At 38.3% G+C, this 24,803-nt stretch overlaps 1 protein-coding gene across 6 annotated transcripts in view; it reads right to left on the bottom strand.

The window, feature by feature from the left end:
* Mbtd1 (mbt domain containing 1) overlaps nt 1–24,803 on the bottom strand; it is a 65,456-nt gene that overhangs the window by 18,742 nt on the left and 21,911 nt on the right. For 4 of the 6 annotated variants that reach the window (XM_013037910.1, XM_013037911.1, XM_013037914.1 and 1 more), the window contains 9 exons: nt 21,116–21,255; nt 19,605–19,719; nt 17,420–17,502; nt 5,548–5,665; nt 3,112–3,246; nt 2,874–2,962; nt 2,459–2,693; nt 1,765–1,820; nt 1,349–1,453 (listed from right to left, as the gene is read on the bottom strand). In XM_013037910.1, coding sequence (XP_012893364.1) covers nt 1,349–1,453; nt 1,765–1,820; nt 2,459–2,693; nt 2,874–2,962; nt 3,112–3,246; nt 5,548–5,665; nt 17,420–17,502; nt 19,605–19,719; nt 21,116–21,255 — 1,076 coding nt within the window. The remainder of the gene's footprint in view (nt 1–1,348; nt 1,454–1,764; nt 1,821–2,458; nt 2,694–2,873; nt 2,963–3,111; nt 3,247–5,547; nt 5,666–17,419; nt 17,503–19,604; nt 19,720–21,115; nt 21,256–24,803) is intronic. The other 2 variants (XM_013037916.1, XM_013037913.1) reach the window with 1 other exon arrangement.

Here is a 24,803-nt window from a genome sequence, read left to right as displayed (position 1 = left end):
CAGCTCAAGGCTAGCGCTCTACCACTTGAGCCACAGCGCCACTTCCGGCTTTTTTTCTTTTTGCTTATGTGGTACTGAGGAATCGAACCCAGGGCCTCAGGCATGCAAGGCAAGTGGCTCTACCACTGAGCCACCTTCCCAGCCCCTCAAATGACTATCTTGACATGTCATATAAAAAAGATCTGTCTTTCTCTGCCAAGAGTCCAGGCTATTTTTTTTTTTTTTTCTTTTTATTAAACTTGGGGCTGGGAAGGTGGCTCAGTGATAAGAGTGCTTGCTTTGCATGCATGAGGCCCTGGGTTCAATTCCTCAGCACTACATAAGCAGAAAAAGCTAGAAATGGCACTGTGGCTCAAGTGGTAGAACACTAGTCTTGAGCTGAAGAGCTGAGGGACAGCGCCCAGGCCCCCCCCCAAAACCCAAAAAAACCTCTCTGGATTTCTTGCTCATGGCATGTGCTCTATCACTGGAGCCATCCCTCCAAGCCTGGCTTTTGCTAGTAAATAAGAGTTAAAAGTCTAATGCTTTTGTCTGATGGGCTATGAACTTCAGTCCTCCCAAGTCTCGGTTTCCTGAGTTGCTAGGATTATAGGAGTGAGCCACTGGTCTGGCTCCCTTGATCCCTCTTCAAAGAGCCTCAGGAAGTAGTTATTTTGAATCAAATGCATTAATTTCCCTAATATCATTAGAAAAGGCTTCAGTAGTTACTGTAGTATATTTGAGAAATAGTGATAGCCACAGTAGTGACTAATTGGATGCTGTTTATTATTAGTGTCTTCAAAATGCTTTTCTGGACCAAGCTATCTCCCTCTATTTGACAGTTACATGGCAGTTTGGGATATCAAAGTATGAACAATTTCTTCAGGGATTTTTTTTGTACTTAATATAGCCAGGTGCTGGTGGCTCATGCCTGTCATCCTAGCTACTCAGGAAGCTGAGATCTGAGGATTGTAGTTTGCAGCCAGCCCAGGCAGGAAAGTCTATGAAACTCTTATCTCCAATGAACTCCTCAAAAAAAAGCTGGAAGTGGCACTGTGGTATAAGTGGTAGAGTGCTTTCCTTGAGCAAAAGAAGCTTAGAGATAGTACCCAGGCCCTGAGTTCAAGCCCCAGGACCAGCCAAAAAAAAAAATAGTAAAAACACTTAGTGCCTGTAATACCTCTGCTTTCCCAAAAGAGATCTGAAACTTGTAGTAACTTTCTCCCTCTTGAAGAGTCACACTTTCTTTATTACAATCAACACTGTATGCAACTCATTCTATTTATTAAAAAATAATTCTATAATTTTACTTGCTATAAATTTACTTCCTATAAATTTGATTTCTATATTTTAATACATATTCTCTTACCTTTCTAATGGTTGCGACACATATTGTAGAAAGATTTAATGGGTCTATAGCTTCTAATTTCATTCCTTCCTTGAACCATTCTCCACTCTGGTCTACTTCTTTTACCTAAAGAATTATATGAAAGCACATGTACTGTTATAAATGTTGTGATTTTAGTAATTAAACTTTTACCAACTTGAAACGTCTACTGATGCCTATTCCTACCTACCTAATACTGAAACTCAAACTTCTATTAGAGAATAAAGGATCAAATAATTAAAAAGTAATTATAATAGATCAATGACAGCTATGAATGATAAGGTCTTAATCCTTTTTAGTAAACATATGCAATTGTGATTTCTATCATTTTAGGAACAAACCCACAACCCTCTTTCAAACTTAATTTATACATGAGGGTTCTTATAAAAACTTCTTACCTTAGCAAATAAATGTGGTGGTGTATCAAAATGTCCATCCTGTTTCTTTGTAATATCTACAAGGAAAAGTTACATACTAATCTGTCAGCATTTGTGAGAAGACCAAAAACCACATTTCTTTGAAGGCTTCAAACTCACAAGGAATCTAATGCTTTAACATGGCAAAAAGACATGCCTTTTATATATATGTTGAATAAATAGCACTGGTTGACATGTGCATATGCTATTAGATATACACCAGCTATTCATAATGCTGAGAATTCTACAATTGGTAATTACCAGTTTAGAAGTATGTTTTAATCTGTCTAATATCAAGTCTAGCCACACTTAATCTTTCCATTTTGATTAAGTGGAAACTTATCTCTGTGTCTTGCAAATGGACTGGATAAGAAAACGAAGACAATTGCTATTTGACTAAAATCATTGCTATTATTATTTTGTGGTGCTAGAGACCAAACATAGGGCCTCCCACATAAAAGTGCCTTATTCTTAAATTGAGGCAAGTGTCGGGAACATGAAGGAATACTAAAGGGACACTAATATGGCATGAACTTTTCCTAATTAAAATAGAATAAGCAGCCTGAACAACTCAAATGTTATTTTTGGTCTATGCTTTTCTGCTGAGAAAAATAACCAAGTAGTAAAGTTCATCCTCTTGGATACTTTCAATAGAAAGTTTGTGGTAGCTGCTTACCAGATCTTTTGAAACGATGACCTATGCTTCGAGACCAACCGATGTGATGGATTAAGGGGCTGTGCATATGGCACCAGAAGTCGTCCGTCCTGTCTTCACTCTCTTCATACACTAGCCTCAGTCTACCTCCAATTACACTCTCCACCACTGCTACCCGCGTTCGACATAAATGCCTCTTGTCAACCACTTCTACTCTCATGCAAGGTTTGAAAGGATACTGCATACTCTCTGAAACCTTCAAATTCAAGCAGACAAAACCTGTTTGAAATTCGTGACAGGATTTTTCAAATAATTTTAACACTATACTGTCAAAAATACTGAATGCAGTCAATATTTTAACATAGATTATTCAGTTTATGAAATTACAGTTCCTTAAGTGCTCTTCAATCCTTTATAAACAAGATCCTGTTTTTACCTTTTGTGAGAAATCTGGAGGAAGTGTTTTGGCACCAGTAAGTCTTTTTACAAGAAAAGCTTTCCAGTTTGTATACTTATGTTGAATAGCTAAAATAAAGAAAATAACCAATTATGCCTTAGCAGAAAGTAGAAGTAATTAATAAATTATCTGTTAAAATATTAATGTCTATATTACCTTAAGGTTATTATGTGTGAGATATGTTTCGAGTCACTGTAGGGGTGAATAAGCCACTTACTTCTAGGAGGAACAAGAGGTTTTCCACTGGCTGCACACCAACCAACTGGATGTATATCAGAACCACATATATTGCACCAGAAGTCTAGACCAGAATCATTTTCAAATCCTTCATATCTTAAAAGGGCATTGTAACCTAAAACCAACAAATCAATCACTAAATAAGAAAACAGAAAAACAAAGAAGTAGTAGTGGTTGTCAATCTTTACTGTCCTTTGCAGAACCACCTGCAGAGCTTGTTAGTTACAGAGAGTGGCCCCATTCTAGATTTTACACTCACATCAAGTCCCCGAGGACCAAACTTTTTTTTTTTTTAAATTATGCCAGTCTTGGGGCTTGAACTCAGGATCTCCGTGCTGTCCCTGAGCTTTTTTTGTGCTCAAGGCTTAGGGCTCTAGCACTTGAGCCACAGCTCTGCTTCTGGCTGTTTTTGATGGTTGATAGGACATAAAAATCTCCTGGACTTTTCTGCCTGGTCTGGCTTTGAACTACAATTCCCAGATCTCAGCCTCCTGAGTAGCTAGAGATACAAGTATGAGCCACTAGTTCCTGGAATATGGACCAAACTTTGAGAAAACACTGATTGTTCAGTTCAATTAGTTCAACTGTTTTTTGAGCATGGCTTCTCCTTTGAATGCATTTCAATTTTACCCACAATTTTAGGCTCAGCTTTTTTACTCATAGCTGGTGCTCTACCACTTGAGCCACATCTCTATTTGTAGTTTTTTTTTCTGATTAACTGGAGATGAGAGTCTCTTAGATTTCTTTGCAAGGATGAGTTTAGGATTAGGATTAGAATCCTTAGAGCTCAGCCTCCTGAGTAGCTAGAATTGCAGGCATGTAATATTGGTGCCCAGTGCAAGAGAAGGTTTTGGTATTAGTACAATTCCGTATGTGACAGAAACCTAGTTTAAATATATTACAAAGAAATCATCTTATCCAGCTGATTAGACAGCCAATTATAATCTGGATATGGCTACTTTGAGAATCTAAGTTTTTCGTATTTGTAGATCAGATTGAAAAATGCTAAGTAAAAGTTCAATGAATACAAATATACATATTTGACAGCACTTAATGTCCTAGGCAAATTGGGGGCTTTTATTTCCTAGGGAAAACAAAAAGTATATATTTTGTTTATAATTTAACAAATCTTAAGTAAAAAAGTGCAAAAACAAAACAGTACTAGGGATTAAACTTTGAGCCTCATGGTGGTAAGTTAGTGCTCTACCATTTGAGTGAGCCATACCTCCAGTCCCAATTTAGGTTTAATATAAGGCCTTTAGTGGAATAAAACAAGGGCCAATAATTGAATTTCAGGCAAGGCACCAAGTTCAGTTATCAGCATTTTCTTGCATTAATGTTTACGATTAAACTTTATAGTATTAAATCTTCAGTTTTAAAATTTGTAGAACTTGTTGGTTTGTGAATTATTGGTAAACTAGTTTATGATTAACACAAAGCTTACCTCTCCACAATGGCGAAATGACTTAAAAAGACATAATGCAATTAGACATAGCAGAAATGTAAAAGAGTAAAAAACAATCTTTGGACATTAAATGTATTGATCTTTAGAGCAAAGGATCTTTAAGTGCAAAGGACTTAAAATGTCTAGGACACAAACTATTTTAAATCAGAATGTTGAGAATATAAACATATGGAGAATACTGATATATTCAGGAAAACATTTCAAGGAAAAGTTTGGTGATTGAACTGAATATTACACATTACAGAGCTTGGTACATTCTTCGAAGAGTCCTAAGAACATGCTGCATGAGCACAAACTAGCTTCAGAGCAAAATATTTATATTAGGGACCAACATAACATTTGTTTTGCAGTGTATGGTAAAGCTCATCAATAGCTGAAAACAGTATCTTGGCCATGTGTGTCTGTCTCCTGGGGCTTGATCTCAGGGGCTGGGTGCTGTCCCTGAGCCTTTTTTTGCACAAAGCTAGCTTTCTATCATTTGGCCAGGGAACTAACAGTTGTTTTTGCATTTTTTTCCTTCTTAGCACTATTAGAGTTTGAACTCAGAGCTTTAACACTTGTTAGGCTGGTGCTTTACTACTTTAGCCAAGTCTTGACATTTCCATGGTTTATTTATTTTTTGGTCTGGTCGTGGGGCCTGAACTCTGGGCCTCGGTGCTGTCCCTCAGCTCTTCAGCTCAAGGCTAGCGCTCTACCACTTGAGCCACAGCGCCACTTCCGGCTTTTTTTCTTTTTGCTTATGTGGTGCTGAGGAATTGAACCCAGGGCCTCATGCATGCAAGGCAAGTGCTCTACCACTGAGCCACCTTCCTAGCCCTAGTTTGCTTTTTTATAGATACAAATTTGGTCATCATATCATTTGGGAATGCTTGCAACATTTATAAACATGCTCTTTTATGAAAGGTTAGTTATTATTAGTATTTTCCAGGAAGTCATCATGCATGCTTTCACCTGCTAGTTTTATAATTCCAGCAATCCAGAAGACTTTGGTAGGCAGGCTGCAGTCTGTATTGGGAACTTCTACTCTCACATTTTCTGATATATCACCCCAGCAGGTCCCCATAGGTGCCTGTCATACAAGAATTATTAGGTTACTGTCTTATTAACATAAAGCCTAGATGTATTCAAAATTAAGTATTATTATCAATAACAATAATGAAGCAAGACCACCCTTTTAATCTATTTTTCTCTAAACTTATAACTGATCCTCTCCCTTGTACAGACTCTATTTGGAAAAAGCCAATGCCATACTCAAGACGAAGATAAAATTTCATATATTAGATCCATGTCAAATTCAAAATTCAACAGACCTACTATAATATGTAAAAATCCATTTTTCTAAAAGCTGAATTACAAAATTCAACTGCACAGGATATAGCTGAAATGAGAAGGTTGGCATTTTGGTGCATTGAATGGATACACTTAACCTTTAAGATGTGGGCAAACAGCAGAAAGAAAAACTGTTCCAATTAGCAATGAGGTTTCCAACACGAAGAAATAAAACCTAGCTACTACATTTTAAATTGCAATTAAACTCATAGAATATAAATACAGTGTACTTCAACAAACATGAAAAGCACGAGGTAAGTTAAAAGTTAAAAAGGTGGAGGTGAAGACCTGTGAGAGGTTGAGTATCAAGAGTGTCAGTTATGGGGCTTGAACTCAGGGCCTGGATGCTGTCCCTGGGCTTTCTTGCTCAAGGCTAGCAGGCTACCACTTTGAGCCCCAGCACCACTTTCAGTTTTCTGGTGGTTAAATGGAGATAAGAGTCTCACAGACATTTTCCTGCTTAGGCTGGCTTTTGAACCATGATCCTCTTATCTCAGCCTGAGTAGTTAGGATTACAGACATGCCACCAGCAGCTGGCTTGTTAAATAACTTCTTACTTTAACATTTCCAAGGCAAGAATTACTATAATTGGTTTTTACTATAATGAATCGGTAACCAGCAGCCTTCACACCAAATGGCTAAAGGGGGGGGGGAGGGGATTCAGAAAACGGACTGTACGAGCATCACAAGGGGATTTTCCAAAATACATGTTCCCAAATTACCACTTTTATATTTTGGTCCTTAAACCACAAGACAATTCACAATTATCTAGATTTTAAGCAGTAGCAAATTAAGTGAATTTAGGTACATACATAAAGGTTGAAAATACTGAAAAGCAAACATAAGACATTCAAGTTACAAGAAATAGCCAATTTGGAAACTGGAAATGCCTCCTCTGGTCCCTTAATACTTCGGTGGATAGCTATAGAACAGGCTAGTCTTCTAGAACAACATTTATCTCCTGCTCTTTCAATAATTTGTGGAATTTCATAAGGAAAGGAAGAGAATGCCAAGTAATTTTTGACTAAGGCAAGTCTAGAAACTAGATAGAACTTATCAGTAGCTATTCTTTGAGTAGTAAAGCAATGAATGAGTGTATCTTAATACTTGAGATATACCCTATCTCAACTATTAGTGATTCTGGGAAAGAAGATATATCACCTATCTCTATAAGTTGTATAAAAACAAAAAGAAAAATAAAATCACTACCCACCACCAAAACCCCTTTTATGGCTGCCTTTCTTTTGTAAATTTGAAGAGTGGACCCCTCAGGTTCTGCTACCTCCCCCTATATTATTCTTGACTATAAGGCTATCCCTATTGCCAGCAGATACAAACAGAAAAGAAGAGGCTTCAATGAATATAGGTAACAAAGACTAAGCTAACATACATCAATACGAAGACCACATGTTCATTTCTATGAGAAAGACCAATTTGAACATATAGATGCAGCTACATGTATGTACAAAATTACATTAAATTGAAGTAGGGCACCCATTCCTCTCTGCTTGACTGCCCAATCTGAGAGCTGGGTATATTTTTCATTGAGAAGAGGCATGGTTACACTGCCAAGCTAGGGATGAGGTGGATATAGGGCTAGGTAAATTTGGCACACAGGACTCCTTTTTGAGCTAGGTATAATAATCTGTCATTTTTTTGGAAAGCCTTAGCATTTGTTTGGAGGAAATTAAGTTTTAGTCACTTTTCATTAAAGAAACAACATGTCAATATACTCTCCTAAGTTTAACATTCACTTGAGTGGGAAATCTTATGTTTTGGTCCCTACAGTCTGGATTGGTATAGGAGAAAGTAGCAGAAAGTGACATTTGTTCTTGCCTGTAAGGTTGTGGTTCTGCTAGGCCCTCTTAAACCAATCCATATGGTTTGCTCTAATAAAACAATTAAGAAAGAAAAACATCAACAAGAGCACCAGTTATAGCATAGTATGTGCTCAATGTGTTGAAATAAGGTGATTATATTCATAGATATAACTGCCCTTTTGTTGAAAATGAGGATTCATAAATGTGGAAGACTAAATGACCCAGGGCTTCACAGCCATCTTCATCCAAGTCATCCGTCTTCTCTTGCTGGCAGGAGGGACACCTTTGAAAGTCTGGATTGGCATAGCATGAACTAGCAGAACCATCATTTACAGGTAACAACAAATTTACCTTCCAGACTCAGGAGGCGAGGTCCACCTCAGGCTCCTCCCAAACAAGGAAGATCTGCTCCACCACTTCCTGCTCCAGGGCCACTCGTGAGAACTATCTGGGAGCGACTCTCCTTCCCTGCAAGGTAAGCTGTCATCAGGTCCTGTAGGACATGGCCAAATCCAAATCTGAGGGGGGCTGTGGGGGCCCCAACACAAATGTATGATAACCTTTACCTATCTGCCTGTAAGAAAATAAGGGGGAAGGAGGACAAATGTATCTTACCTATCTGTAAGAAAAGAAGGGGGCAGGAGGACTTTCTGCAGCATAAGAACATTCCTAAATAGTTCAATAGACCAGACTGCTGGTGCTGAGGCTGTTGAGGGCTCATACAATGTTTAGGGTGGAGATAAAAAGATTTTTCTCCACAAAGCTGTCAATTTATAGCTTTTGATAAATCTACAGTCTTTATTATTAACAAACTGTATCAGTGGGCAGAAGCTAGACCTGAAGTTGTACATAGGAAACATAGGAAGAATTTATCACTATAATATGGCAAGCATATAAAAAGCCAGTATTAAAAAAACTTAAGACTGGGGGAGGAGTTGTGGGGGAGAGAAAGTGGGAGAAAAATGAGGTGTGGGGGGGAAATCTGACAAGAAATGTACTCACTAACCTTACATATGTAACTGTAACCCCACTGTACATCACTTTGACAATTAAAGAAAAAGAACCTTAAGACTAACAGGTATATGATTACTAAAATGTATCTAGTGAGAAAGGTAAAATAACATTTGATCATAAAAGAAAACATTACAAAAAAATCAGCTAGAAGCCAGGTATGGTGGCTCATGCCTGTAATTCTAGTTTCTTCAAAACTTAAGATGGAACTACAGCCGTTCAAATTCAGCCTGAAAAAAATTTTGGGATATTCCATCTGTATCACCAGTTGGACATGGGGCATACACTAGCTATCCTAGCTACACAGGAAGTGTAGATAGTATTGGGATTTCAAGCTGGCCCAGGAAAAAAAGCAAGATGATACTTGAAAAATAATTACAGCAAAAAGGGCTAGAGGCATGGTTCAAAAGTGGTACAGAGTGCCAGCCTAGCAAGCATGAGGCACTGAGTTCCCATTCCAGTTTCACCAAAAACAAACAACAAAAAACCCAACAAAATACCACTCCCCCTGAAAACAACAAACATTTCCCTCACAAACAAACCTACCTAGGAAAAGATTAGGATTCCTATATACCACTCAATGGAATCAGCAAGTAGCAGAAACAGATTAAAAAAAAAAATTCCCACTCTTTCAAGGAAGTCCACTCACTTTTCAAGCAGATACTAGAGTCTGTCTTTTTGGGCTGGCGGCGGACACAAGGAGTAAAGTTAAAGCACAAAAGAAAAACGGGCTACATAAGATACGTGATTAAAGATGAGAAAATGTGCTTACACACACACACACACACACACACATGCACGCACACACGCATGCACGGGGGGAGGGGGCAGAGACCATAGGGCTGGTGGTGGACACAAGGAGTACAGTTAGAGCACAAAAGAAAAATGGGCTATATAAGATATATTATTAAAGATGAGAAAATGTGCTTACACACACACACAGACACACAGACACAGACACACAGACACAGACACACACACACACGGTGGGGGGGGGCAGAGACCATAGGGCTTGAACTTAGGACCTGGGTTCTGTCCCTGGACTCTTCAGCTCCAGGCTAGCACTCTACCACTTGAGCTACAGCACCATTTCTGGTTTTCTGGTGGTTATTGGAGATAAGTTTCAAGGACTTTTCTGCCCAGGCTGGCTTTGAACTGTGATCCTCAGATCTCTGCCTCCTAAGTTGCTAGAATTATAGGTATGAGCCACTGGTGCCTATTTTTTTTTTTTTTTTGCCAGTCCTGGGGCTTGAACTCAGGGCCTGGGCACTGTCCCTGAGCCTCTCTGTGCTCAAGGATAGTGCTCTACCACTGGTGCCACAGTGACAATTCTGGCTTTTTCAGTTTATGTGGTACTGAGGAATTGAACCCAGGGCTTTATGCATGTTAGGCAAGCATTCTGCCACTAAGCAACATTGCCTTTTGTTTTTTCTTTTTTAACTTTTTTTCTGGGTCTTTTTTTTTTTTTTTTTGGTACTGGGGATTGAACCCAGGATGTTACACTTGCACTTTGCCACTGAGCTATATCCCAGCCCAGAGACCACTAATTTGAAAGAATTAAAATAGTCCATAAATATTTAAAAAATTGCTCAAGAGATTCTAAAAAAATATTTAGAGACCCCCCCCCAAAAAAACCCCCACAAACAGGGCACCAGCGGCTCACACCTGTAGCTACTCAGGAGGCTGAGATTTGAGGATCACAGTTCAAAGCCAGCCCAGGCAGGAAAGGCTGTGAAACTCTTATTTCCAATAAACAACCAGAAAATCAGAAGTGGTGCTATGGCTCAAGTGGAAGAGCGCTAGTCTTGAGCTGAAGAGCTGAGGGACAGCGCTCCAGCCCAGATTTCAAGCCTCATGATTGACAAAAACAGAACGAAACAAAAGAAAAAAACCCAAACAGAAACTATTTTAGGAAATAAATAAAAATTAAGACCATAATCTAGATTTGTTTCCTTTATTTCTTAATCTCCCCCATTTAATTCTTGCTTTTTTTTTTGTTTTGGTGCAGGTCCTGCGTCTTGAACTCAGGGTCTAGGCACTGTCCCTGAAGTTTTTTGTGCTTAAAGTTCTACCAATTTAACTGCTTCTAATCCACTTCTAGTTTTTTGGTGGTTAATTAGATTTTCATGGATTTTCCTGTCTAGACTGGCTTTGAACCATGATCCTCAGATTTTAGCCACTTGAGTAGCTAGTACGATAGGTGTGAGCCACTGGCACCCGGCTTTTTCTCCCTCTTCTCCCCCCTCCCCCAGGCTGATTTAGGGCTTTAACTCAGGGCCTAGGCTGTCCTTGAGCTTTTTTTGCTCAAGGTTAGTAGTGCTCTACCAACTTTAAGCCCTAGCAACACTTTTTTTTGCCAGTTCTGGGGCTTGAACTCTGGGCCTGGATGCCACCATTCCTGAGCTTCTTTAGCCCAAGCCACAGTGTCACTTCTGGCTTTTTTTGAGTAGTTTATTGGAGATAATAGTCTCGCAGACTTTCCTGCATGGGCCAACTTTGAACTGTGATCCTTAGATCTGATCCTCCTGAGTAGCTAGGATCACAGGTGCCCCATGTCCTTTTTTTATTGATGGATATTTTGTCGACAAACCCTCATGGACTTTCTGTGTGATCAGGCTGTCTGCACTGTGGTTGTTCAGATCTTAGCTTCCTGAGTAGCTAGGATTACAGGCCTGAACTATCAACACTGAGCAAAATGTGCTTATTACCTATTAATTTTTTTACTCGGAGTCCGCCTCACAATGTAGTACAGGTTGCCTTGCACTTCTGCCTCTGCCTTCCGAGCGCTGCAATTATGGTGTGTGGCAATCCTGCTCAGCTAAAACTTTCTAAAATGAGGATTCCTTTAAAACCTAACACAAGTGGTTTTCATATTAAAGCTCAATGCATTCCTAGAATCTATTTCATGACAATATTCATAGTAACTTAGATGGAGCACTACACAGTATATTTTCATTTTAAACAAGTTCTGCATGCAGAAGAACTGAAGACTCCATATATAGCTGTATTGCAGATAAAATCATATTATCAACTTGCAATTTTCAACAGAGCCAAGAATATGGGAGAAAAGAAGTAATTTTAGTTAGAAAACATTACTAATAAACATGTATCTGAGAGGGGCTGGGAAGGTGGCTCAGTGGTAGAGCGCTTGCCTTGCATGCCTGAGGCTCTGGGTTCGATTCCTCAGCACCACATAAGAAAAAAGAAAAAAGCTGGAAGTGGCGCTGTGGCTCAAGTGGTAGAGTGCTAGCCCTGAGCTGAAGAGCTGAGGGACAGTGCCCAGGCCCAGAGTTCAAGCCCCATGACGGGACCCCCCCCCAAAAAAAAACCCCCCCATGTATCTGAGAAAAAAGATGTATTTTACTATAAACCTAACTGCATGTATACAAACAGAAGGCTTTGGTTCTATGCCCTTAAAATCTAAAATGTATGGATGATGTTTGTTGCAAATAAATAAAGCAGACATTCAGGTTAAGTACAAGAAGAAAATTAGAATATACCAGCAGTTAAGGTAAAAACACTGAGGCAATGTAAAGAAGCACAATAAATTCGGGTCCAAATTCATAGTATAGCCAGGCACAGAGGCGTGTGCCTGTAATTAGTTCTTGGGAAGCTGAGACAGGAGGATGAGGAATTCTAATCTAACTGGATTACTCAAGAAATTCAAAGTTAGCCTCCACCACAAAGTGAGACTGTTTTACAAAAAAAGAAAAGTCTGAGGGTCAAACTACAATTTTCAAGGGAGAAGAAAAGAATGATTATATTTTTGTTTTAGCAGTGACAGTACCAACAAGTAGTAAGAGTGTAAATTCAGGTACCAAATAGTAGAAACTTTATATCTGTGAATATAAGTAAAACTAAGAGTTAAGCTTTGTATGGGCTTATGTATATTTGATATCAGTACATTATGGCCTATGCTGTAATATCTTGGAAATAAATGTTTTGCTTGATTTTGTAAGGGTAACAACAGGAAGGAGTATTTCAATTTAAAAGAATGTAGTCTATACAATGTTAATAACACAACATCACATCAATCAAATAGAAGCTTTCCTGTCTCAAAAATAAACTAATGCATGGTGGTGCCTGCCTGTAATCTCAGCACTGAGGAGAATAAGATAGAAAGATCTAGAGTCTAGGCCCACCTGGGTTGCTTGGTTGAGTTCAAGGCCAACCTGGGATAAATAAGTCTCTCATTTCCCTCACTCTCCATACAAACCAAAGTACTAATAGAAAGAAATAATCTGTGAGTTTCATGAATATGTAAAATGTTCATAGTGAAACATGTATATTAGTATTTTGGAGATTTTCTTTGGTATATGTATCTATCTATCTCTATATCTATAGATATAGAGATAGATACTGCTTGTAGGAATGGAGTTAAAAAAAGACTATAAATTATGAAAAGTACCAACTGTTTCATTTCATGAGGTGAACTAGGTGAACTAGATTTAAAAGTTGCCTCCACAGGCTTAAAGATTAATTAAAAGTAGTATTATCTAATTTAGTGGTTTCCAACTCATGGATTACTAAGAAAGGGATGTCAAGGGCCAAAGATCAAGGGTCTGGCAATACTGCTTTGCCTTGCTGGAATACTCAGTTCACTTTCTCATACCATGGCTGTGCTCTGAGGTCTGAATCATGTTTTATAAGGGTAGGGGAATTTTGATGCTTAAAAGATCTCAAAAAGTGACCACCCACAGATAGATAGCAACCATTACACATAGATATTGAAGGAGATACACTGAAGTTAAAGGACAATGGGAATTCAATTTCCATCACAGATTTTTGTACTTAGTAACTACTCACAGCAATTATCAAAAAGTATTCAGTGTTAGGATGTACTTTTCAAAAATTTCCTTCCCAGAAACTTAATGATAAAAAGAAGATTTCTATGGTGGTGTTCAATGATTTCAGTACTAATCACAATAATACCTAAGTACTGACATAGAGAAAGTACTGGAATCCTTACTACAGAAAAGATTGGGTTAAATTCAGGAAGCCAGCAGCCAGGGCTCTGCTATTGTCCCAACAATTCCTGTTTCAATCACAATAGCTCTACTTCCACATTGCATAGTATGTTTGTAAATTATGTTTACAATAGAACCCTCTAGGATCAGGGAAAGGCTCCTACCCTGTGCTTGAGTGGATGAGACTGGAGATGTTAGAGTAGGCATCATCTTACTTGAGCTGATGATGACACAAGCAGCGTCTTTTGCTCCCAGAGTTCCTGATAGCATATTTCCTAAAGTCAAAAACCACTAACACTGACTCCTTTACTGAAAAAGAAGCATTTAGAATCACTCTAAAGCTGGAGCTGGGAAGGTGGCTCAGTGGTAGCATGTTTGCCTCGTATGCATGAGGCCCTGGTTTCGATTACTCAGCACCACATAAGCAGAAAAAGTCGGAAGTGGCACTGTGACTCTAGAGGTAGAGCGCTAGCCTTGAGCTGAAGAGCTGAAGGACAGTGTTCAGGCCCAGAGTTCAAGCCCCAGGACTGACCAAAAAAAAAAAAAAAAATCACTCTAAAACACAAAGTAGAGTTTAGTGGGATGTCTGACTTCTTAAACCAAATGGCTTTGAATGAAAATAATGATTAAGATAACAAAGCAAATTCAGCTTACTAAGACATACTTAGGAATTACCAATATAAGCTTTTCCTATTTGATAAGGCAGCAATGCTAAGAGGAACAGGAATAAGTGGGGTAAAGATAACATTGTTTAATTGAGGCTTTAATGAGAAAACCCCCCCACAAATATTATCCTTAAAAAAAAAAGCCCCAAATATTAGCCAAGTTTCTTTGCTTATCACTTCCAATCCTACTATTCTAATTCCCCTCTGCACATAATCACAATTTTCTGATTACTATTTATCCTTGCAGTCCTTTTTCAATTAAATGATGTTTTTAATTTATATAAAAAATTAGTAACAGCTATCTCACAAAAAAGAATAGAGGAGAATTGTAAGGAGACAATATTTTCAAAATGTTTAGGTCCTCAGTGTGTTGCAGAGTTAAGACCTACTGTAGGACCACAGACAGCTGTACCCTAAATTTAAGCCCAATAGGCAGGCCTGATTTGTTTATGGGGTAGAATTGCTTGTCCTATGATAAAATATTTTAGTATTCTTTTAAAAGCAGAGTAGAAAATAAAATTGTAATATGTTCTTGCAACATTTTTTTTTGCTGGGCCAGGGTCTTGAACTCAGGGCCCAGGTTCTGTCTCTGAGCTTCATTGTGCTCAAGGCTAGTGCTATACCACTTGAGCCACAGTGCCACTTTAGGACTTTTCTGAGTAGTTTTTTGGTGGTAAGAGTTTCATGGACTTTCCTGCCCAGGCTGGCTTTAAAGTGTGATCCTTAGATCTCAGCCCCCTGAGAAGCTAGGATTATAGGCGGAAGCCACTGGCTTCTAGCTGCAACAACTTTAATACAGCATGTTAAATTAAATAAGCTTTTAGGTCTTTGAAATGCACTCTCCCTCTAGCTATCTATATATTTGTGTGTGTGTATATATGCGTGCGCTGGTCCTGAGGCCTGGGCACTGTCCTTGAGCTTCTTTTGCTCTATCACTTGAGCCAGAGTTCTACTTCTGGCTTTGGGGTAGTTTAATGGAGATAGAAGTCATTTTAACATATCCTAACTACTTATTAAAAATGGTTTGACTAGGCTTATGATTTCAAAACATAAAAAGGACATCTGAAGAGAGATAAGGGCCATTTGGAGACAAGAGACAAATGTTCCAGGAGTCTGGAGATGAAGATCTCTGACTCAGAACTCCATCTAATTCTGAGCTTCTGCCACTTTAAGGCAGTATCTATGAGAAAAGGACTCATTTGCCTTGTAGTTTTTGCACATTCCCCTACCCTCTTCTTTTTTTTTTTTTTGCTGGTCATGGGGCCTGAACTCTGGGCCTGGGCACTGTCCCTCAGCTCTTCAACTCAAGGCTAGTGCTCTACCACTTGAGCCACAACACTACTTCTGGCTTTTTCTGCTTATGTGATGCTGAGGAATTGAACTTAGGGCCTCATGCATGCAAGGCAAGCACTCTACCAACTGAGCCACCTTCTCAGCCCCTTCTTTTTCTTCTTTTTTTTGTCGACCATGGGGCTTGAACTCTGGGCCTGGGAGCAGTCCCTCAGCTCTTCAACTCAAGGACAGTGTTTTACCACTTGAGCTACAGCACCACTTCCCATTTTCTGGTGGTTAATTGGAGATAAGAGTCTCATGGACGTTCCTGCCTGGGCTAGTTTTGAATCTCAATCCTCAGATCTCAGCCTCCTGAGCAGCTAGGATTACAGGTGTGAGCCACCAGTGCCTGGCTTACCCCTTCTTTTATGTGGTGCCAGTGCTGCTCATACTGGGCAAGTGCTCTTCCACTGAGCTACCCAACCCCCTTCCCAGATTTGTAGCTCTCAATAAAGTTGCCAGTGCCATATATATAATAAGTAAATACACCAAGACAAATGAACTACTTTACTCTGAGGTCAATATTGAAGGTTCTACACTACAGGATGTAGTAGTTGGCACTAAGGTTGTTAACATGTGTACTTTCTTTTCTTTTTCAGTCTGAGATCAGGACTTGAACTTAGTTCCTGAAGATTTTGCTTACTAGCTGACAATTTACCAACTGAGCCATGCCTCTAACCCCAAGATTTGTACTTTCACGAAAAACAACAACAAACAACCAGAACAAACTAATGTTTATTACATGCTTCTATTTATATTCCTACACTGAATATGCTTGATTTCGATCAAAATCTCCTTTTGGTTATCAATGAGTACTAATTTATTTTGATTTCCATAGCAGGAGACCAAGCTCAGTTTTATTCATATGCTATTGTTCAAAAATAAAGCTCTAAATCAACAAAATATTAAGCATGAACAAACTTTCATTATTTCCTAAGTTGTCTATTCTTATATAGGTATAGTTAGTAACCAACAGAATCTTTAAAAGTAAATTACAATTCTAGTCAATTTACAAAACATTACAGAGAATCACAGTCAAAACAAAAGTACTTGTTATCAGATGTATTTTTGACATAATTCTGAATTACTTCAAATGCCCTGAAAAAAAAAAAACCTTTAAGTGATTTTTAATTACACAGATCACTTATTTCAGCTCACGTAACTTATTACTGTTAATTCTTTGTTTTGTTTTTCTGTGATTTTTATATTTGGCAAGACAAAACTGGAAGAAAGAATCTATTTCTGAATTACTGGCTTTACATAACATGTATGCTAAGTGATTTCTAGATTGAGCCTATTATCATCAGAATGCAACTCCTTTGATACACAAAAACTTAGCAACTTTATATAGTCCAGTTTAATTTTAACTTTCAAACAATCATCTCAAATTGCAATTTCCTTTTCTTTTTAAACAGTGCTAGAGAGATAAAGGCTTTGGACATTCTAGGCAAGTACACATTGTACCACTGAACTATGTCCCCAACCATCAATTTGTAATTTCTTTACAGAAATGTTTTACTTATAAAAGGAATAGAAGTTGTTTTTAGCTACTAATGAAGTGTAGTAACTAATAAAAAAGAAACATTTTCATTTTAAGGTATAAATGAACACCTTGTAAGGATGAGACATGTGTTACTGAAACTTCAGATTTAAACAGTGGCTAAGCATTTAAAAATAAGGTGAGAAACTCCATACTCACATGTTTAAAACAGGTAACTGGAGCTGCTATAAAGCTATTGCTATTGATGTAGTTACCCCAGCTGAAGCTTTCCAGGGAGACTGCTGAAAAAAAAATAGATATAACTTTCAATCCTTTTATTTATAAATGGGGCTGGGAAGGTGGCTCAGCGGTAGAGTGCTTGCCTTGCATGCATGAGGCCCTGCGTTCGATTCCTCAGCACCACATAAGCAAAAAGAAAAAAGCTGGATGTGGCGCTGTTATAAAGAGGCTGTTATTGTTAAAATGTGAAGGAAACAAAGTGAACTTATCCCATTAAAAAAGTTTTCATTTTTCTGCAAATAATGAATAACTTGGCTAAATAACATGAGCTTTTAGCTACAGGTTGAATATTTCTCTGAACTATTTGGGAGCTGAGATGTTTTAAGATTTCCATCTTTCGGACTTTTAAACACTTGTACACAATTTACTGACACACATAAGCTTCAAATCTTGGCTTTCAGGTTTGACTTTTTTGGTGCTGGTGCTTGTGCTTAATCTTCAAGTTCTTATTTGGCTCAACACTACCTGAACTACACCTCTACTTCTGGCTTTCTTTGGTTAATTGGAGACAACAGTCTCAAGGACTTTCCTGCCTGTGCGGGTGTCAAACCACAATCCTCAGATCTCAGTCTCTTGAGTAGTTAGAACTACAGGCATGAGCATATTGGCACCCAACATCAGGTATATTTATTATTTTTTTTCCTTTCTTTCTTTTTTTTTTTTTTGTGGTGCTGGGAATAAAACTTAGGGCCTTATAAATGCCAAGGAAGCATTCTACCATTAAGCTACCTCTCCAACCTAGACTTCAGGTTTATTTTTATTTATTTATTTTTATTACAGATGCTCCACCTGAGTTTGCAAATGAAATCTCTCTTTCTTCTCCACCGCTCCCTCTTTCTCTTTCCTTTTTTTGTGCTGGTCCTGGGACCTGAAGCCGTCCTTAAGCTTTATTTGCTCATAGTATTCTACCAACTGAGCCACAGCTTTACTCTTGAATTTTGGTGGGGAATTTCCTGCCCAAGGTTGGCTTTGAATTACCATCCTCAGATCTCAGCTGCACGAGTACTAGGATTACAAGCATGAGCCACATGCACCAGGTTCAAACTGCAGTTTCTTAAATCTTCTATATGCAACACATAACCCTTGGGAAATGAGGTGTAAGTTCTCTAGTTAGGGGAGTGAAGAATAGTTAAAGGCTTGGAATGTGGCTTAGTGGTACAGTGCTTGCCTAGCATGCATGAAGTTCAATTCTTCACTACCACATAAATAGAAAAAGCCAGAAGTGGTGCTGTGGCTCAAGTAGTAGAGTTCTAACCTTGAGCAAAAGAAGCTTAGGGACAGTGCCCAGGCCCTGAGTTCAAGCCTCAGGACTGGCAAAAAAAAAAAAAAAAAAGAACGGTTAAGTGTGGAGTGTAACAGTCACCACTGTAGTGGGTTTCTGCTAATATAACTACTCAAATCTTTTTTGTATCTCAGTTAAATAACTACCTATTATCAAGCACCTGATACTTTCACTCAAGTTTTGTTGTATTGTTTCTGTTGTCAAGCCCAGGTTGGCCTTAAACTTGCTATGAGTTCCAGGTGGCTTTGAGCTTGAGATTCTCCTATTCACACTCCTGAGTGTTGAAATTATAGATGACTGCAGGTATGCATAGCTTTATTGTTCTCTGTGATGAGTCTGCTATGTTGTGTGGGCTGACCACAAGTGATTGTCCTGACTCACACTCTAGATTAGCTAGGACTATCGATGCTGCCACTAGGCCTTTGTTTTACTGTGGCTCTTAACTGCCTTATGATGTAAGGCAATTACAGCCTACTTATCCTATCTGTACTCAATTAAGAATCTTCTATTAGAAATAGTTACTCCCCTCTCTCCAATCCCTCTAATGGTTGCTAAACGCTCCCCTACCAGAGTAATACATAAAAAGTAAATAACAAACCAAGTAAGGAGAGCAGTATTAAGGAGATTGTTACTACCACTGGAATTTGTATATTTTAGAATCATTTATGGAAACCAAAACCACCCCCAGGAAACCTAGAGCCATACTGTGCTAATAGAATAGAGTAGCTTAGTCAAACATAAATCGGATTTAAAATGTTACTATTTTTAATAGGTGAGTCATTATTAAATATTTCACCTGTTGTTAATATTAACCAGTATTACCTGCTTTTGTCTTTGCTTGATTTTGCAAGGTAGCTTGATACTGAGCATAAGCAGCTAGTTTAGCAACTAAAGGTTGTTTCTGAAGAACTTTTGCTTTCTTTGTTGGAGGCTTACCCTGAAACAAGAAAAGTTAAGTAAATAGGATTCTTTTTTATCTCCCCACTACCAAAATTTTGTATGCTACTCATTCTGCTTAAGTAAATCCAAGGGTTTAGAAAATTATTAAAGCAGAGGAAACATACAAGGAATTTTAACATGAGATATGTCTTCTGGAGTTCTGCTATAACATAGATATCTAATATGGGCAGCAGAGCTGGCACAAGACTAAAACAGCAATATGCAAATTAATATGTTAATAAAAATTACATCCCATAAATGTTAAAATATAGGCTTGTGGTGGATATTTGACTTCTTCTTACAGTAGACAGAACCAGTGTTATTCACTCATGCAAGTTGCCAAGCATTACTATTTATATGGTAAGAGAAGATAATTTGATGTTCAAAGAGCAAGTGACTGAGGTTTATACCTTTAGTGCTAACGCAAAAGATCAATGACAAAATGATCATGGCCAAATTCAGTGTGACAAACTGCCATCCATTTGGGTACAGACCACTGCTCAGGATCTTTAGGTACTGTCTATCTGAAATATAGAAATACATCTAAGTGATGTATTTCTGTAATTTGGGGGATTAAAAAACCCTTTCCATGCTATGTAATGATCACAGTAAATTAAATGAGAAAAAGGAAAAATGTGACCATTCAATATATTACAAAAATCAGTTATGTAGTGCCTTGAAAAAGCTGTTTAATGTAGTAACAACTGAGTCAGTCAAAACTCTAGGTCATTATGGAGGCACTACTAGAAACTTAATGATAACAATTCATTCTGCCCTATGAATATTTTCAAAAGGTTAGTTGGATTAACCAAACACACTTGGTCAAATCAAATGAATTTACTCCAATGTACAAAGTTGCTCTTGCCTAGTAATGCCAACGGCCTGAGTCTGCTCTGCACCAAACACACAAAAACTATAACATACTCGGCACCACCCTCATCCATGATGAAAGCACAACCTCCCAATCCAAAAAAAAAAAAACCTTAAATAAAAACACAGAGCAAGGATGCTGGAAAAATAAAATCAGAGCCTAAGTCCTTCCCCCAGAAATGCTAAAGATTCTACCTTGGTATTAACTCATAAGAGGGTGGGGAGAAAATAGGTTCACTTTTGGTATTTAAAAAGGTGTTTATTGTATTTACACTTAATTAGAATAGGATTAAATTTTTATTTTACCTATACAAACAACTTACACTTTATTTCAGATAGCATGCCTTGCCCATTTAAAATATTTACTCAATTTTAGAAAACTAGAATTTACACATTTACTAAAGATGTGGGACACGAAATGATTGGCCAGGTGGGTTGAGGTGGAGCACAGTGAATCACAATCAAATGATAAATGGTAAAAGCTGGAGAAACAACAGATATAAAGAATAAGAAGGTTTCTGTACCGTTACCTGAAGTCTGGCCAAAATGCTTGCCTTCTTGGAGTTTGACGAATAACTTCTTGAACATGAAACGCTGCAGAAACGTTTTGTTTTAGAATAAAAAGCATCTCGCACACCAACCATCCCACACATCTCACAGGTGGCTAAAGAATAAAATAAAAACATTGGTGTTATGATTATATAGTAATATCAAATTTTATCTACCATTTTAGTAATTTCTCCATCTAGATGTTTTTAATATTCTGCCTTGAAAATTTCTATTTTAAAAATAGACAAATGATAGAAAATCCTACAAAAAAGTTGGAGAAAACAGTAATATAATTTCATAGTGAGGAGCTGTAAGGACCTGGACAATAGCTGAAGTATATAAGGCTTTAATAAGGGTTAAGGGGCCAAGTACTGGTTGGCTTATGCTTATAATTCTAGCTACCTTAGGAGGCTGAGATCTGAGGTTCAGAGCAAGCTGAGGCAGACAAATCTGATTTACTAGCAAAAAGCTAGCTGGAGTGATAGTGTGCTAGTCACCCCCCCCCCCCCAGCTCCTGCTCATACCGCTTCATGAGGCTTGAACTCTGGGGCCTGGGCACTGTCCCTGAGCTCTTCAGCTCAAGGTGAGTACTCTACCACTTGAGCCACAGTGCCACTTCTGGTTTTCTGGTAGTTAACTGGAGATAAGAGTCTCAAGGACTTTCCTGCTCCAGCTAGCTTTGAACCCTGATCCTCAGATCTCAGCCTGAGTAGCTATGATTACAGGCGTGAGCCACCAGCACCTGGCTAGTGTGCTAGTTTTGAGCAGAAAAAGCTAAGGAAGAATGAGGCCCTGAGTTCAAACCCCACTAACTGACACACATACAGATACATATACAAAAGGATTGTGTTAGTGGCTTTCACCTGTAATTCTAACTACTCAGGGGATGGTTCAAAGCCAGCTCAGAGAGAAAAATCTTGGCGAGTTAATCTCCTAAGTAACCAGCAAGGGGGCTAGAAATATGGCTTAGTGGTACAATGCTTGCCTAGCATGCCTGAAGCCCTGGGTTTGATTCCTCGGTACCACATAAACAGAAAAAGCCAGAAGTGGCACTGAGGTTCAAGTGGTAGAGGGCTAGCTAGCCTTGAGCAAAAGAAGCTCACGGATTCACAGATAGTTGCCCAGGCCATGAGTTCAAGCCCCAGGATGGGCAACATAAAAAGTGAAACATTATATATATAAAAAAATAATCAGCAAGAAGCCAGTTTGGAGGCATGGCTGAATTGATAAGCATACCAGTACAGCTTGCTTGCTGTACTGTACTGAAGCCTTCAGTTCAAACCTAGTATAAGGAGTAGTAGGTGTGTATGAAGGAGTGTGTTAAGATTTGGTGGCACATGCTGTAAAACTAATATTGAGATCCACCTAGCTTGGACCAAACCGACGAAACCACCAAAGGTCAAAAGCCATACAACCAAATAGAAGTCACTAACACATTCTTAGTATTTACCATGTACTAGACATTATCATATGTGTAATTTCCAGGCTTCGAAAAAAAATAAAAACAAAAGATGAAGTACAATATAATTGAGGACTAGTATGAGTTTCAGTAGTCTTTAAATACTGCAAAAGCTGAAGTCTATGAAGAGATAACATTTGTAAAAAAAATCTTAGGGCAATATGAGAATTTTTTTAAGTCATGCCCAGGAGAAAGGAAAGATGTGATAAGTAGACATTTGAGGAAAGAGCTACAGTGATGTTGACAAACAGCATAACCCTTGACAACTATTACATAACAAGACAATGACTCCAAAAGGACAATTACATAATCAAGTTAAAAATATACATAGAAACATGGCAGAGCTAAGAATGTGGCTTAGTGGTACACTGCTTGCCTAGCACACATGAGGCCCTGGGTTCAATTCTTTGGTACCACATAAATAAAAAATAAATAAAATGAAAGTATTCTAATAAAGTCATAGTTAAAAAAAAAAGAAGTAACATGGCAATCAGATGAATTAATATCTCCACCCTAACTTAAACTGAAGGGACTTGTAGTATAAGTAGTACTTATAAATATACAGGAAATCATGGAAAAAAGGGCTAGAAGATTATAAAGATGAATATAAGATAAATGAAAGGAAAAATATGAGTATATTGTAAAAACTCTAGATTAATAAAGGTTCATGACCATGTAGATAAAAAACCAAAACAAAACATAATCCCAAAGGGATTTATGAACCCTTGCCAAGAGTTCTGTATGTTAAAATAGAACTCAGTAAATAAGACACACACTTTTATCAGGCAGGAATAGGGCCTTATTCTGTGTGGTTCATCTCTTTCCCTTAGGATCTGAAACAGATGTTAGCATATATAAAATCAATATAACTTTCCTTTTATGGTAAGGTTACCAGAACATGGTATAACCAAACTATGGCAATAAAATCTACCAATAGCAAAGAATATATTTATTAAAACTGTGCATCTAACTCTGGCAACCAAAACATGAAGTTTTAGTTGGAATAGAAGATATCTAGGTAGGTTTTTTTCTAGGTGTGGTGTTAGGGGTTTAATCTAGGGTATTGCCCATATAAAGCAACTACTCTACGACAGAGCTGCACTGCCTCAATCTCCTAGATAGGTTTTAACTGGTGTGATGATTTCACATACAGGGTCTTTTCATTTTACTTTTGTAACCATGGTCTCATTAGGTAATCACGACTGGTCATTAACTTCTACCATTCTGACTCGAGTGAGTGAGTGAGTGAGTGTGTGTGTGTGTGTGTGTGTGTGTGTATTGTACTACGGCTTAATCTCAGGGCCTCATGTTATCTCTTGGCTCTTTTTCCCTTAAGATTGGCAATCTACCATTTGAGTCACACATCCATTTCCAACTTTTTGCTAGTAAGTTGAAGACAAGAGTCTCAGAGACTTTTCTGCCAAGACTGGCTTTGAGGTGAGATTCCTAGATCTTGAGTAGCTAGGATTACAGGCATGAGCCACTAGGCCTATAACTCTCTAATAAATCTTGTAATTTGTTTTTGTTGTTTCTGAGACAGCTCTTGCTATGTAACCTAGCAAGGCTGGAACTCATGATCCTCCTGCTTTAACTCCAGTGTTGGCATTATACTACTAGCTAAATATAGTTGTCTTATATGGTCTGGAGAATTCTGCAGTATACAACATTCTAGGAACTTTTTAATAAAAGTCCAGCATAAGACCAATACTGGCAGGATTACCAAATCTGTAAATGATGTAACATCAGAAGATTAGATGACATAGTATTCAACATCAGATGACACAATTAGCACTTCAAATGTTCTAAGCTTTGGTCACTGGTTGCCCATGCCTAGAATCCAAACTTCTCAGGAGGCTGCCAATCATGAGTCAAAGCTAGTCTAAAGCAGATAAATCCTCCAGACTTATTTCTAATTAGCCAGCAAAAAGGCAAAACTGAAGGTTTGTTTCAAGTGGTAGGGTGACTGCTGTGAGTAAAAAGAACTGAGGCCTTCAGTTCGTTTTGGTTCCACTGCGCATGTGCACTTATATACTGGTTAAGAAAAAGGCTTCAAACAGAAATTCAAAGTCCTCAGGTGGATGCCAGTGGCTTATGCCTGTTATGCCTACTCAGGAGGCTGCGATCTGAAGATCAGGATTTGAAGCTGGTCCAGGCAGAAAAGTCCCTGGGAAACTCATATCTCTAACTAACCACTCAAAAACTGC

This window comes from Dipodomys ordii, unplaced genomic scaffold (assembly GCF_000151885.1).
Source record: "Dipodomys ordii isolate 6190 unplaced genomic scaffold, Dord_2.0 Scaffold7, whole genome shotgun sequence".
Taxonomy (NCBI): domain Eukaryota; kingdom Metazoa; phylum Chordata; class Mammalia; order Rodentia; family Heteromyidae; genus Dipodomys; species Dipodomys ordii.
Note: the sequence above shows the minus strand (reverse complement) of the source record. Positions and strands in the feature narration are given on the sequence as shown.